A 14,189-nucleotide genomic window follows, 5' to 3' on the forward strand; every position below is an offset into this window, starting at 1 on the left:
ATATCATTTTTACACATTGCACTTTTGTGAAATTGTTTTGACATGTCTACCGAGAGACAAGAAATTAAAGTAAGAACTGATCTTCCAGGAATACTTCTCTGCTCCGAATGAAAATTATTTTATAAAACGAGAAGATCCAATTAAAAGGATCCGACCAAGTTGGATCAAGTTACGTGGCTCACCCTGTATTCTCTGATTATATTATCGTCTGTTTTACTCTGTCACCGGATAGTTAAATGTTACAGGTAATATAAAAAAATAATTTTACAACTAACGGACTAACAAGAAACGGTTACGAACCTCAAAATATCACGAGACAGTATAGTAGAACGAAAACAGGAAATATAATGTAACAATTCGTTTCGTTTCATTCTACAATTAGGATCACGGCCTTGTAAAAAAAGTATACGAAGCTAATAGCGCAAGAAATGTGTTCGGGAGTCGACACTTTGCGTACATGATTTTTCGTACCATTAGTTATCTCACCCTGGACATAATGAATGTGGGAGTACAGTGATTCACTAATCTCTGAACATAAGTGTGGACAAGTCCGATGATGTTAAATTTCATAAAGCGACTTCAATTTAGCAGGTTTCGATAAAAACGACTGCACATTAACACCTTGACTATTTAGCCGTCGGACTCCTGCAAGGACTTGGCCTAAGCCGGGGTCATTTCTGACCCACGCCGATTTCACTAATACATATTGATGGACGCTAGAGGGGTTAAAAAGGACCACTTAAAAGTTTATATCCTTAGGTACAAATTTTCTATATTTTTAAACCCGTTTCTTCGAGATCAAAACTCTTGTTAAAGAATATGAATAATTTTGACCGACTGTGAAACATTCAGAATTTACATGGGCTGTTTATAGTTCTTCAGTCAAAATGGAGCCAACTTCCAGTGAAGGTTTAAATAATATAGTGACGTAGTAAATATAGCAGGGTGACAAATGGCAACTCTCTTGCTTGACTAAATTTATCATAACTCAAGATCGTGGAACAAGGGGTTGTTGCTGATTATTAAATTAATAATTAATTTTTGCAGTCCTGCTAGGTTCACTACTTCGACATATCATTACCCTAAACTGTCCAGCTCAATAACCAAGTAGCATAATTACTAGATAGGAGGTCTCGCAAAATCAACTGCTTAAATAATCCAGGATGAGTTCTCACATGAAACCTGTTGACACACTAATGTTCAGCTTAAAATAATCAAAAATGTAAATTCATACGTTCATTACGATCCTGGGTGAGCTCCTAAGTCTTCAAATTTCTCCTAAGGTCATCTCTGAAAATTTGTACAGCCACAGAATAAAATCTTTGCAATTTCCCTACGTCTTGATCAGGAACTATTTATATAGCTGCTCGAAATGGACCAGGGATACGTCGATGATCGTAATAGCTGTCCACCCAACTTCGATAGCTCCAAGCTCTCAGCATATGAGTAATAAGAGTGTACAACTATGATGATTATCGATCTACCTCGAGTCCTTTTTCCCGCAAAGCCGGCTATAACAATTTTCAGAGTAGCTTTAGCCTCCACGAATCCTACACTCGCCTAAAGGGAAGTCGTGTCGTTTAGAGGTTCCAATCGCGATCGACGTACGAAAATCGGGGCTTGACACGGTTCCGAAAATAACTGTTTTGAACTGTTATTACACGTAACGATTCTGATCGAAACAATTGCGAGGAACCTTTGCTCCGAGTCACCGTCGCGACGAATCGAAATTTTCAATTATTATTTTCTAGGACATTAGAAATCAATAATGTCCAAGCACAGATTTTTTGATGAAAACTTTAATAACATATTCGCCACATTTTTCTAATGAAAATGAGTCCGGGCACGACCCAATTCGGAGCCTGTTTGCTCATTTAATTGAGGATTTGGTGGGATCTCGATTGTCCAAACGAAGCAATAAGACAGTTCAATCTTAAACGATCCATCCACAACACAATCTAGCTTCAATCTAGCTAACACCCATGAAGGTCGGATAGTCGAGGCTCCACTATATCGTTCATTGGACGAATAACTACGATCCAAACTGAGCTATGCTTGGCATCGCTTCAATCAGGAAAATGTGACGAATCTGTTGGTAAAGGTTCCATTAAAAAATCATTCGGGACAGAAAAAGAATATTACCATTGTATCAGTGTCTGGCAATTCAGTCTCAAAGTTTTCACACATATCGAGACACCATTTCAAAATTCTATCCGACTGTTATTCGGCCCGAGGGTTCTTCATAACTGTTTAAGGAACCCGGAACGTTGTTACAACAGTTCCCAAGCCCCGACGAAAATCTCCCGAACGATCCCCGGGATCAGAAGCAGCCGGGTGCTCCGTCGGACCAGTTGATCATCCGTGACACAGTCTTCGATATTCTTCTCCTGGACAACTCACTCGGGGTCGTGGTCCCGCTGCAGGCAACGGACCGTCCTCGAGCTCGTTTTGCGCTGGTGCGCAGTGTTCCGTCAGGTGTTGACGGCCTGTCTAACGAACAGGTACTCCGAGAACTGTTGTCCCTCGACGCCGCCGCCGTTGCTCGCGACCACGCGGAATCCGGCGTTCAACAGCCTGGTGATGGCCTGCACGGAATTCAGCTTGCAGTAGCCGTTTAATGGGAACCTGATTACGTGACGGGCGTCCTGTTGGTGCCAGGCGACGCCGGAACGGGCGTCGATCACCGCTTGGGTCGTTTCCGGGAACACCTCGTCCAAAAGCGCCCTACCACCCGACAGCATCACCCTTTCTCCTAAATCCGGGCTGACGTGCAAAGCCACACACTCGTAACTGCAGTTGCCCTCGGTGCTGCGCACTTTGTCCGAGTCCCGGTTGCAGGGCACCGTCGTGCAACCAGAACCACGGTTGCTTAATTGGCTCGCCGGCGGTGGACTCGGGGATGATGTCGATGTTGTCGTCGAACCGTTTTTTATGCGCTCCTTCTTCATCTGCTCCAGCTGCCTGCACATCGCTGCAACAGGATCGTTCGTTAGATCGACGATTAGATTGCTTCCTAGAACTTCCCAATTAGAGTCTACGACCGTGTACTGGTAATTATTTACTTTAGCCATTCAATGACCTTGACATATGTTCTTAAGATCATCATTCTGATCAACTTTTCCTAGGGGTGTGCGGGTACCCGAGCCTCGGTTCAAGTCGGGCAATGATCGGCTCGGATCGGGTCGGGATCCCGAAAGTTTACAAAGTAACAAAAGGTAAGTAAGTTTACAAAATCTACAAGGCTACTACCATTGAAAATAAGATTTTCTACAAAAATTGCAAACTGCATAAACAAATGCAGTCTAGTAATTATGCATTTTATTTTCCGTGTACGGATTAGGGGTGTGTAGGAGCTTCGAGGGTCGATCGGTAAAATTAAAGTTCACTACGACTTTCTGCAATATGCCAGTTTGTTAACAATTCCGCTATCAATTGAAATCTCACAGGTCTCGTTCCCTTTCCCCGTAGCAGAAGGTTAAACACACATGGAACGAGATAGAAGGATATCGAAGGCACTGGAATTTTGAGAGGCTCGTGAGTTTTTTGCCGTGTCCCGTGGTTATCAAGATATCGCCGTTTAATGCAGCATAATACGAACTTTCTGCGCTGCTGGTATTGGCAGTTAATGGGAGGAAAAATGATCTGAGGAGAGATTCCGCGGCTCAGATAACATGATTTATCGTCGATACACCGTGATCTTTCGCCTCAGCACAGAAGCCGGTGCGCCGAGAGTTGTCTGTCTGCTGTATTCACGGTGTCCGGCAACCGTTCAGATTTTCGACGGAGATTAAGTAATACCGGCTCTCATGAATTTCAGTACCTTCTTCTTGTTTAATTTAACGGTATGCTTGCTTTCATAATATTGATTAAGAGCCAATAAAACAGGACCGAGACGAGCGATGCAACGGAAGATGGAGGGGAGAACGCGAAAAATCGACCAAAACAACATGTATGTTCTCTTACGTGCGATGTCGAAGTACCGCGCTTCTTCCAGCAGCAAATCCAAATCGGCGAAATTATCTGGTATCAGCAGCCGTGAGTTTCTCATAAAATTCAATATGTGTCTGAACATGCCGCCGTCCCTGTCGATGAAATAATGCTGCTTCAGGGAGTCCAGAACGATGGGGATGCTGCCGTTGAATAATTTCGCTAGCCTCGATTCTGGATATCTGTGGACAGGAAATTGAAAAAATCACGTTTATCTAATCGGACATTTTGTACATAGTATTACAAGCTTGCCGGAGCTACCCGCGGGCTTCAACTTCGTTTTCTATTTGGCAACTCGTGCTACTTGTTTTTGACTTCTCGATATCGCGATCTTTCGCGAGACTTGCCAATGGTCTTCGGTTATTATGCACAGCACGGCAGATTAAGGCTTGTGTCCCCACTCTACGTTCCCCTTCTATGTGTCACTATGTCACGTGACTACTACGGTACTGGCAGAGAGGGGGAACTTTTTCCCCTCGATTATACATTCACGACGTAGACTGTGAGAGAGACCGTCTTCTAAGATATACATTAAATTCCTTAGAGATATTGAAAAATAGTTTTATATTTTATTATTCTTCTCTCTTGTTTCGTGCAAACTAATGGCACCATGATATTCACAAAAATTTATCTTACATACTCTAATATGTAGCTTTTTGTCATATCTGGAATGTGTATGATTGAAGATTGTAGAGTGCATTGTATGATTTTGTTCGCAACAATGAAGCTTCTCGGTTTTGAACAATTTCATAAAAGAAATAGGAAATTCGTGTTTATAGCGTGTTTAAATCTGCTTCGACGCTTTAAATATTGGTAACAGGAGAATCAAATTTTATTTCGATTCAAAAGAAACGAACAGCATTTATATTTAACTGGCTACGTCTTAGATTTCCATCAGAAAACCCTCATTCTATGATTTTGTTCACAACAATGCTTAAAACTCCCTGGTTTTTAAACAATTTCATACAAGAAATAGGAAATTCGTGTTTCTTATCAACATTTATATTCGACAGGCTACGTTTGAGATTTGCATAAAACTGACTCGACACAAGACAAGAGGTTAATTCCCAACTTTTACGACTGTCTTAACGACAGTGTGTCAGCTTTCACATGTTAAAATAAATACATCACCGAGTGGCACGTCAAAATCAATACGGGAGTGTGCGGACAATTATGCCGACATCGTTTTTATAGATCTGCAAACAGACCGAGGGTCGTTCGCGAGCTTGTACGCCTGTCGGGCGTTTTTGTATCGTCTTTAAATCTTGCTGATCGATTCGCGTGATGAATCGTTAAGCAGTTTACTCGGACCGGACCGGATCGGATATACACTGTTCGATGGTAGCGACATATAAATTAGGCGGTCGCATTGACGAGGATCTCGTTGAGACGAGCAGGTGTCGATACTCTCGGTCACCTGCCAAAATCGCTTCGAGTTACCGGTCGTCGCAGCTGTTCCTCCGCCGAAATTTTTTAACGAAGTCGCCGGCCGGTTTCGCTTTAATTGACGATCACCGACGCGCCGCGCCGGATCGATTAACGTCACGTCGTAAATGCACATTTTGTCGTGATCCGATGTGCCGCTAAGTAAAGGGTATGCTCGCGCCGCCCCGTTGCCTTATTATTTTATTAGATTAATGGAAACGTAATGGAAATTTCTTCAGAGAAGCCTCGTCGAGAGGACAGGCCGCACGTTTTCGGGAAACCGGTGCGCTCTCATACCTGTCGTGTAAACTGGAAATCCACGATCCAGATCTCCACCTGTCTATGTGTGTGTGTGTGTGCGCGCGCGCGTGTGTGTGACGTTTTGTTGCCGTTTTTTCAGCTCATTCAGCTGGCCAACCGTGGCATTACTAGTATTATTACGATCACCGTTATTACGAGTACTCTTTGCGCCCGAAAATATGCGAATATTGATTAAAATAGCAATCCTTCGGAGCGGCTCGCTCGCGAGAAGATATAATTCGAAATAATTATACGAGGCATGGTCATCATTTTGGTAACTCTTTCAAAGTGCCGGAGAAAATGACGGTGTAATTGCGAGTCCTCGCCGCGCCATCTTGGAACGGACGAATGTTAAAGATGTTGCTGCCGATGTGTTTCGGTAAAAGTAATTCTACGCGATTAAATTGATACTTTTAAACTGCTGCTTTGATTCATGTTTTACCGCGAACTTGCTTCAAACACGTAATCGGTATACACATTGTAGTACTGCGTTTGAAAATCGTAGAGCATTATACTACTCGAATGTTTGCAATCGAAAATGGTTAATAACTAAACTGCTAATCTTTCAAACATTCTTATATTTTAAATTTTAACAAACACCTAAGATACAAGAAAATGTTTATCAAACGTCGATGAATACTGAATCTTCCAGTTGCATTCTACAGGATCTATCTAATCCATAACGTAAAGATTCATTTTCACTTTTAGCCGGTAATGATTTGTCTCAATGATTTCACTGTACTATGATTTAATGGCTGGCAGAAACGCAGAAATTCGTGTTAAATGCACCACGATTCAATAAAATGCGTACGCTGAGAAACGTTGGAGAACGCCTCGTGGAGATGAAGACACAAAATGGACCGCTAGATACGATCAGGCGGTGCACGCACAACTATTGCATTAAAATAACTCCGCAGCGTTGCTTATTACGCGGCCGATTTCGATCGCTCAATTCCGTGGCAACGATCGATTATCGTCATCACCGGCTTCGAATTTCATCTCTTTATTGTAGCTACTATGCCGCAGGAGAGGCGCAGCCGCTATCATTTTCGTGAAAGCCGGATGCCTCCTGGAGGATCGAAGGCGGAAAAAGGATCAGCGCCAGAAATGAGGAGAAACGTTCAGCCGAAGCCTCGAGAAACCAGAACAGTTTAAACGAGATTGATGAACTCCACAAATTTTAACGATTAGGTTGCGGATTTGACGTATTCGTGACAAGAGTGATTGAATCACACGCAAAACAGTAATTAACAATTTTCAGATACCGTTGTATCATCTTCAGCTCACTGAAATTATTGATGTGAATGTCTGTGTAGCTCCTGTATCTTGCAATTTAAATTCGCAGTCTATTTACTTCGTGCTACTATTTATGTTAAAACGCTGGTGAAGACTAGAAATATTTAAAATCCGCTAGAAATTACAATTGTTACTTCTTTAAAGCGTTTTAGCTACAGGAATTACGAAAAAATGGAAATTTTGTTTCGCACATGCTGTATTTATCTTTTCACTTTGTTGCTGGTACGTATTTTTGTGTTTTCAATACTAGAATTACAAAACTCGTCAAAATAGCGAGTTCCGAATTCCAAGTGCGCACATTTATATGGGAAATTTATTCTCTAAATTCATATTAAATATATAATAATAACCACCAGTGCTTTTCAATTTTCACGAAACGTCAATTTTTGTGTGTAGCATGTAAAACGAGTGATAGAAACAAAACTAATTATTTGTCTAAATATTAATGGTCACCGAAAAGTATTCGTGCATTTAGTAACGTGTTGATGGAGCCACTTTGGAAATAACCGAAGTAGAATATTCAGTTAAAGATGCACCGGTAGCATAATTAACGTGGCTCAAAGGAATAAAATCGTGTCCGACTGAAAGCGATTACGTGCAGTGGACAAATAAAAGGTTGCTCGACGAAAACCAGCGGATGCGGATATGTAGATGACCGTCGTTAAACGGTGCCACCTTTTCCGGCTCCATTAGAAAGTGCTCGTGACATTTCCATGCACGTTCCGCGTCACGTTGCATCGCTGCGCCGATCGAACCCGACTAGTCTTCTTAACAACGTTCACTCGAACTCGATACGTCGCAGCACTAGCAGCTAGATATTGTATCCAGATACATATAATAACGGCACGCGTTTCGGTCGCGTTGCGCGCAATAGCTGCTACGAATTGCACCGGGAGATCTATCTCTATTAGAAATCGACATTAATACAGGGGAGCAATAAGCTCTGGCATATTCTCACAGAAGCGTTCCGATTGCTTCCGAGTACTGGAAAGTTTAGATGGATTTTCATTTTTACTATTCTTATTATTAATTCATTCTTATTTGGCTGGCAAGAAAGTAATTTCAGCATTTTAAGGTGAAATAGAGTCCAATTTTTTTATTCAGGCAATGAACTTTAATGAATAAGATATTTTCCCTTTTGTTCGATGATCTTTTGCCAAAATAATAAACAAGAAAATATCTTGTTCATTAAAGTTCATTGCTTGAATAAAAAAATTGGACTCTATTTCACCTTAAAATACCGAAATTACTTTCTTGCCAACCCAATATAAGTAGACTGCGGATCTTTGTGCAAAATAAAAATTGTCTGCATCGATTGCAAGAAATAGAAACTAAATTGGAAGTTATCTCTTCCCTTAACGATTTTAATAGAGGAGAAATCATATATTGACGTCTTCAATTTTTTAAATTTTGCAACAATTTTGAATTTCATCTACTCAATTTTCCTATAAATGCATAAAGATTTACTTATAAGTGACATCGATCTGAATTCACTGTGTTAGTGTACACGAGGACTGTATACATAGTTTTTAACACGGAGCATTAAAAGTGACACCTTATAAAAATAGCAAGAATTTATCTATCTCTATGGATGGCTACCGTAAACCTAGTGTTACGCATGTTCCAATTCAAAGGTATATGTTTTTAAGACATTATTTGCTTGAGAACATATTCAAACCTAATTGGCACAGTTTTGTCCCTTCAGAGTGAAATACCTTTTATAAAGATGGTTTCATAAGTGTAGTTTCCTCACAAATCAGGAAACCCTTACGTATATTTTATACCCAATAGACTGTGGATTGTATACATTTATAACAAAAATAAGGGATGCTGTAATTTGAAGCAGTAGAAAAGCACATAGATAACGTTATTAGAGCCATTGAAGAAAGAAATAAATTCTTTGGTTGTTATATGTTACGACAGATACAAACAATTTTTATTTCGCACGAAGATAATCTGTCTGATAATGAATAACGCATAACTAACAAAGATATGAATTTCGTTGACGTTCTTGTGTGGTCAAATTGGCCCTAGTACCATAATTATTTTCGCTCCTAACATGTCAATAAACAAAACGGACCTGAAGCACCGTCAGTCAGCATCCTATAACAGTAACACGAATACTATTACACGAGGGAATTGAATAGAATTGCAGCAGTCTATGGAATCGTTCCTGAATCCCGTGCAACTTCGCCCAGTCGTGTCAATGGTAACGAGGGAACATATCGATGCGTCTTTCGATACGAGGCACATTCTACACGCGGCCGCGGTCGGTGCCGAAGGTCGTTGTAATTTAGCATATAATAGACGAGTGCCCTGGAAAAAGGACGAGCGGGACAGTAAGGAGGTGGGAGGGAGTAGGACGAAGAGGAAGAGCCGCTAAAGAAGAAGGCAGCCGAGAGAGGATATAAGCAAAAGCCCGGAGAGGGAGAGAACAAGAGTCGGTTCCTTCTCGTGTACCTCGACGGTGCGTTATGGCACAACGAGGGGGAAATACCGACGTAGGTATCCGGTGCCCCCTCAGGCCGGTTCCCATACCTTCCACGGCGATAACATATAATAACGACGGCCTCGTGGAGCCCGTGGGCGATCTGACTTCACCGGGGAGGAGAGAAAGAGAAGACACCGCGGGGTAGGTACGACGCTATACGTATATACAGGCTGCGAGAGGGGATATATCGGCGCCTCTTACACTTTCGGCCTTCCCGACCGAAAGTCGACCGAGACTAGAGAGAGAGAGAGAGAGAGAGAGAGTGAAAGAGAGAGATAGAGAGAGGAACCGTGAGCACCCACGAGAAAATGAAAATTCTGCGAATCTCCTTCCGAAAAGCCTCCGCTGCGAAAACACGGTATTAATTGCCTTCCAGCTCGTACACGCTCTGTGTTTCTAGCTCCGGCTCTTCCCGTTCATCTCCGCAATAATCCAGGAAAGATGATGGTGTTTAGTGTTGCAACTAATGCGCGGAGGTGGAAACGGTCGCTGACGATATAGCCTCCAAAGCGGGCGGAACTTATCCGTTCCGATTGATTATTAAAAATACACAATGTCAATAACAATATTCTAAAGGGCCTGTAGAATTTTAAGATAAACATCACTAGTATTCTCTATATCTTTATCTTCCAAAACAAAATTACTTTTCTTACAACAACTCTTTCCCCGCGTAGGGAGAGAAACAACTTCTAGTAAAAATACTATTATACATAACTGTAGGTAAAATGTTGTTGCTATTATTAGTTGTTGTTCTTCGTTCTCTTGTTCTATAAACATCGCGAGTGCAATTGAACATCCGTAGGATCACTGTGTACAATAAAAATGTTCTTCATCGATTCAAAGAAACAGGAATTCTAGAACAATGTGTTCCTATTCTCAAAGATTTCAATTATTCAAGAGTAACATATTTTCTTATATTCTCCTGTGATGTCTTTATCGCTTTCTGTTTCACGATGCCATTTCCATCATGAATGCATAAAATCTGCAATTGTTCAATACTCAATAATGCCACAAACCACAGCTATTCTACATTGAACTACACGATTTTCTATCAAGGCCAGAATGAAAGAAGAACCACTTTGTACCGCATAGAGGGTTAGATTTGCTTTGCTCCCCTCCAAAGGAATTTCGTCTCCACGTAGTTTTGATTAGCATAAAGTCGTTCGAAAGGAGATTATTAGAACAGGTTTTCGGGGCCGCATATTCGGCTGTGCAATCAAGCCTGTATAGAGACAGTTACACAGGTGGTTGTGCGATATATGTGTACCGAAAGCAGAGCAGGAATCTGAGTGATGTGAGCCGATCGTTTAGCGTTTTCCCATAGCGAGCGGATCTGACCCGGGATCGGACCTCGGTCGGTCGGTGGGCCCAAGAAATCGCCCGGGGTAATCACGGCGTTCGTCCTCCGCCCCTGGTACCGTTTCCTCCCCCGCACACCCACCCTTTTTCGCGCCGGGATGCCCACAAACAACTCGCGAGAGCATACACATCCTGCTCTTCTTTCCTTTTTCTTCCTTCGTACTCGCTTGGTTTCTCGCTTTTTTCGCCTCTCAACGCCTCGCGCCACATCTATCCACCACCATCGGGATGATCCCCCACTCCCTCCCCTTCGCCCCTTTCTCAGTTCTTATTCGCCTTGTTTCTCGTCATTGAGTTTATTTTCAGAGCACACTTCGATCTCCCTCCGACAGCATTATTTATTGCTCGGCGAGGGGGAGCCGATGATGGATGTCTGATTGTTAACTTGTTAACAGAACGATTCTCCGATCGTAAATACTCCAGCGGGCGAAATCCGAGACGAGGGACGACGCCTATGGAGATTCTGATATAGTAAATTCCACTGCAATTCGGCTAATGCAAATATTCTGTGGAAACTGCCAATTCAGACGAATGTAGGAATGACCTTTTTTCAACCGACCTTACCGATGGAAAGACGAATTCAGTGTCCTATGATGTATAATTGTTTATCGATATTTATGTAACTTTGTGTACGTAATCTATGGACCAAAATAGGGGACACCTGTTTTTGGAATTTTTTTGTTTTTATCATTTAACAGTAATGATTAAATATATATCATTTTCCGACCACATAGGGGCGAGTATTTTCACCCCCTTAACGCGAATGTCAGCACCTAAAAACAATACGTGCCAAATATTTTTCAACAAACTATATAGACGTAATTAAAATTGGCGTGTTAGACTTGGGTAATGTCCCTTGTTAGATAAATATGAAACTAATTTTCTTTATTGTACGAATAATATATTTTTGAATAATTTCTAAATATTTCACCCCAGATTTCCATTTTATTATAATTATTGCTTAAGCGACCCCGTCATTACCCCATTCTACCGTACGTCTGTGCGATGCAGGCTGCTTCGAATGTAGAGAATAGTTTTCGATCCGCGTAACATTGTTCTCGAATGCCGTCCAGGACAGTTAACGACACCGGATCGGTCCGAGTCGGTAATTTCGCGCGCGTAGTTTCCGCACGAGCGGTGCATAAAATATACGTCGTTGGTTACCTCCGTGCAATAAAAGGTGCGTGTGTGAGAACGGGACGGCCCGGCCAATACAAAACCGCTTTGTCAGAGTCGGGCAAATTGCACGTGCCGGACTGAAGGGCGAGGAAATGAGGACTCGGGTGGATCTCCGTGGTATACCCGCAGGGCCTTGCTAAGTCTTTGCCCAGGACTCCGTCGTGGCCCGGGCAGGATGATCGACGATGTTTTAGGGATCACGTGATACCGGAAGCGCAAACTAATGATCGGCGGGTTACGTCATTTCTGAAAACGAGTCTGGAGGAAAACGGCCGCCGTACACCGGGACCCCGTTGTAACTCGAGATTAATTTCACCGTGGAATTGCTTGAAAAGCCGACTAATACGATGATTTGACATTGTTAGATTTTATTAATGGCGTCTCGACAGGCCTCGCGGTCCCCCCACGTGAAGTATGACGAAATTAATGGACCAGGAAGCTGCCATAACTCTCGATTTTTGTCGATGTCTCGCCCCCTTTCGAAACGGAGCTCCGTGAGAAGTCACTTCAATTCTCTGGTAATTTTAGCACGTCTCAACAATAGTCACTTACAACATTCTATTTTCAACGTAGCCTCTTTTAAGTAGAACGATATTTTCACGGAGACGTTATAATATCGCGTTATATCCCATATTTTTGAACTCCTACGATTGCAGCCCTTCTCGAGACAATTTCAACGATATAGTCATTCAAAAATAAAAATGAAAACGCGATATTTTCACAGCTTTATCAATGAAATTATAAAAATTTTTCTAAGAAACGGTGAATGACAAAGTTGTAATCACTGCAGCTGTAAAATAAATCATATTGCAAGACGTTGAAGACTTAAATGACAAATGACAGGAATTGTACCCCCATATTTTTCTAAACCTCATCAATGTTATAATAAATTATGAATCAGACACGAATGAAAAAAAAACGAAATTTTTACTTCATCTAAAACTTATCGTAAGAAATAATTCCGAGAATATTTATCGAGAAGAAGCAAGTTCTATCTAGATTTCTTCATTTTCTCGGGCATCATCGCCAATGGCCACGGCTCGGGGGAAAATATTTCCGCGGTTTCTTCGCAGCTCGTTGGCTTATCTGCCCACGATTGCGCGGCCCACCGTCATTATTATTATTTCTGTCCATTGTCGCTCGGCACCGTGTATAAATCCTCGTAGGTGTCACGACTCGCGGTATACGATGTTATCCGCGATGCGATCTTCGCCGATGTTGTTACGCGTCGACGATGATTTAACCGGCGTAAATCAATTTCGTGAGTAACACGGGTGAACGAGGGGTTGGGCACCGTTTTCCGCCGATATATCGGCCTCTCGTCCCAGATACAAGCGGCGCCTCCGCTTCTAATTAAATCGACGATTCTTATCGCTCGCGCGAATTGCGATAATCATCTACGCGGGAGAACTTATTATTCGAGATCTCGGCCGTCGCAGTGATTAGAGACGATTAAATACCGCGCGAGTCTGTCTTGTAAAATTCTCTATTTATTGGTTTGCCTGTTGGTATTCCAAGCTTATTAACCCGGGCGTAATTCAACGGATGCAGTCGAGCGAGCTGCTGTTGCAGTCGTTGCATGCTGAACGTTTCAGATGCAATTTGTTTCGCGTCTATCGGGTGAAAGGTGTAACTTACTTATCATACAATGCGTTACACATTGCCGCGGTCGCGACGCCACCACTTTTACTACCTTTCTATAGAATGTTTCCTGATAGTTAACGGTCAGCAGGAAGTGTTCTGCGAGAATGGCGTCGATACAAATAAGTAAGATGCTTCGACTTGAAAGGATAACAGTATATATTAAGCTATTTGCAATTTCATCGTTTAAATGCTTTTTTGATCGAATGCTAAGAACTTCGTATATCACTCTCGTATTTCTTAAAAGTCTAATGTGGGAATATTTACAATTCTTAAATTGATATTACAGGCTTTAGTCACACTGTATAGTATATTACTTATCAACTTTTCTGAAGTTGAACATTCTTTTACTGCACGTTTAGTTCATGATCTTGTTCATTATTGAATTTCAGACGTGTTGCAATTTATGCACTAGACAATAAAAGACAACAGTTCCTGCAGATTTGTTTAAATGTTCTACAGTACCTCCAAAACTATGTTTAAAAGAATTGATAAATCAATTTGTGAAGGG

General features: G+C 41.9%; 1 protein-coding gene across 1 annotated transcript in view; it reads right to left on the reverse strand.

Moving 5' to 3' along the window:
* Positions 1-2,112: 2,112 nt before the first annotated feature.
* The window catches only part of Twz (BTB/POZ domain-containing protein twz), a 52,713-nt gene continuing 40,636 nt past the window's right edge, over positions 2,113-14,189 (reverse strand). Inside the window, exons 4-5 of the mRNA XM_076430674.1 lie at positions 3,964-4,169; positions 2,113-2,971 (exon numbers count right to left, since the gene is read on the reverse strand). Of these exons, the coding sequence (XP_076286789.1) occupies positions 2,472-2,971; positions 3,964-4,169 (706 nt within the window). The 3' untranslated portion in view covers positions 2,113-2,471. The remainder of the gene's footprint in view (positions 2,972-3,963; positions 4,170-14,189) is intronic.

The sequence above is a fragment of the Lasioglossum baleicum genome, chromosome 9 (genome assembly GCF_051020765.1).
Source record: "Lasioglossum baleicum chromosome 9, iyLasBale1, whole genome shotgun sequence".
Taxonomy (NCBI): domain Eukaryota; kingdom Metazoa; phylum Arthropoda; class Insecta; order Hymenoptera; family Halictidae; genus Lasioglossum; species Lasioglossum baleicum.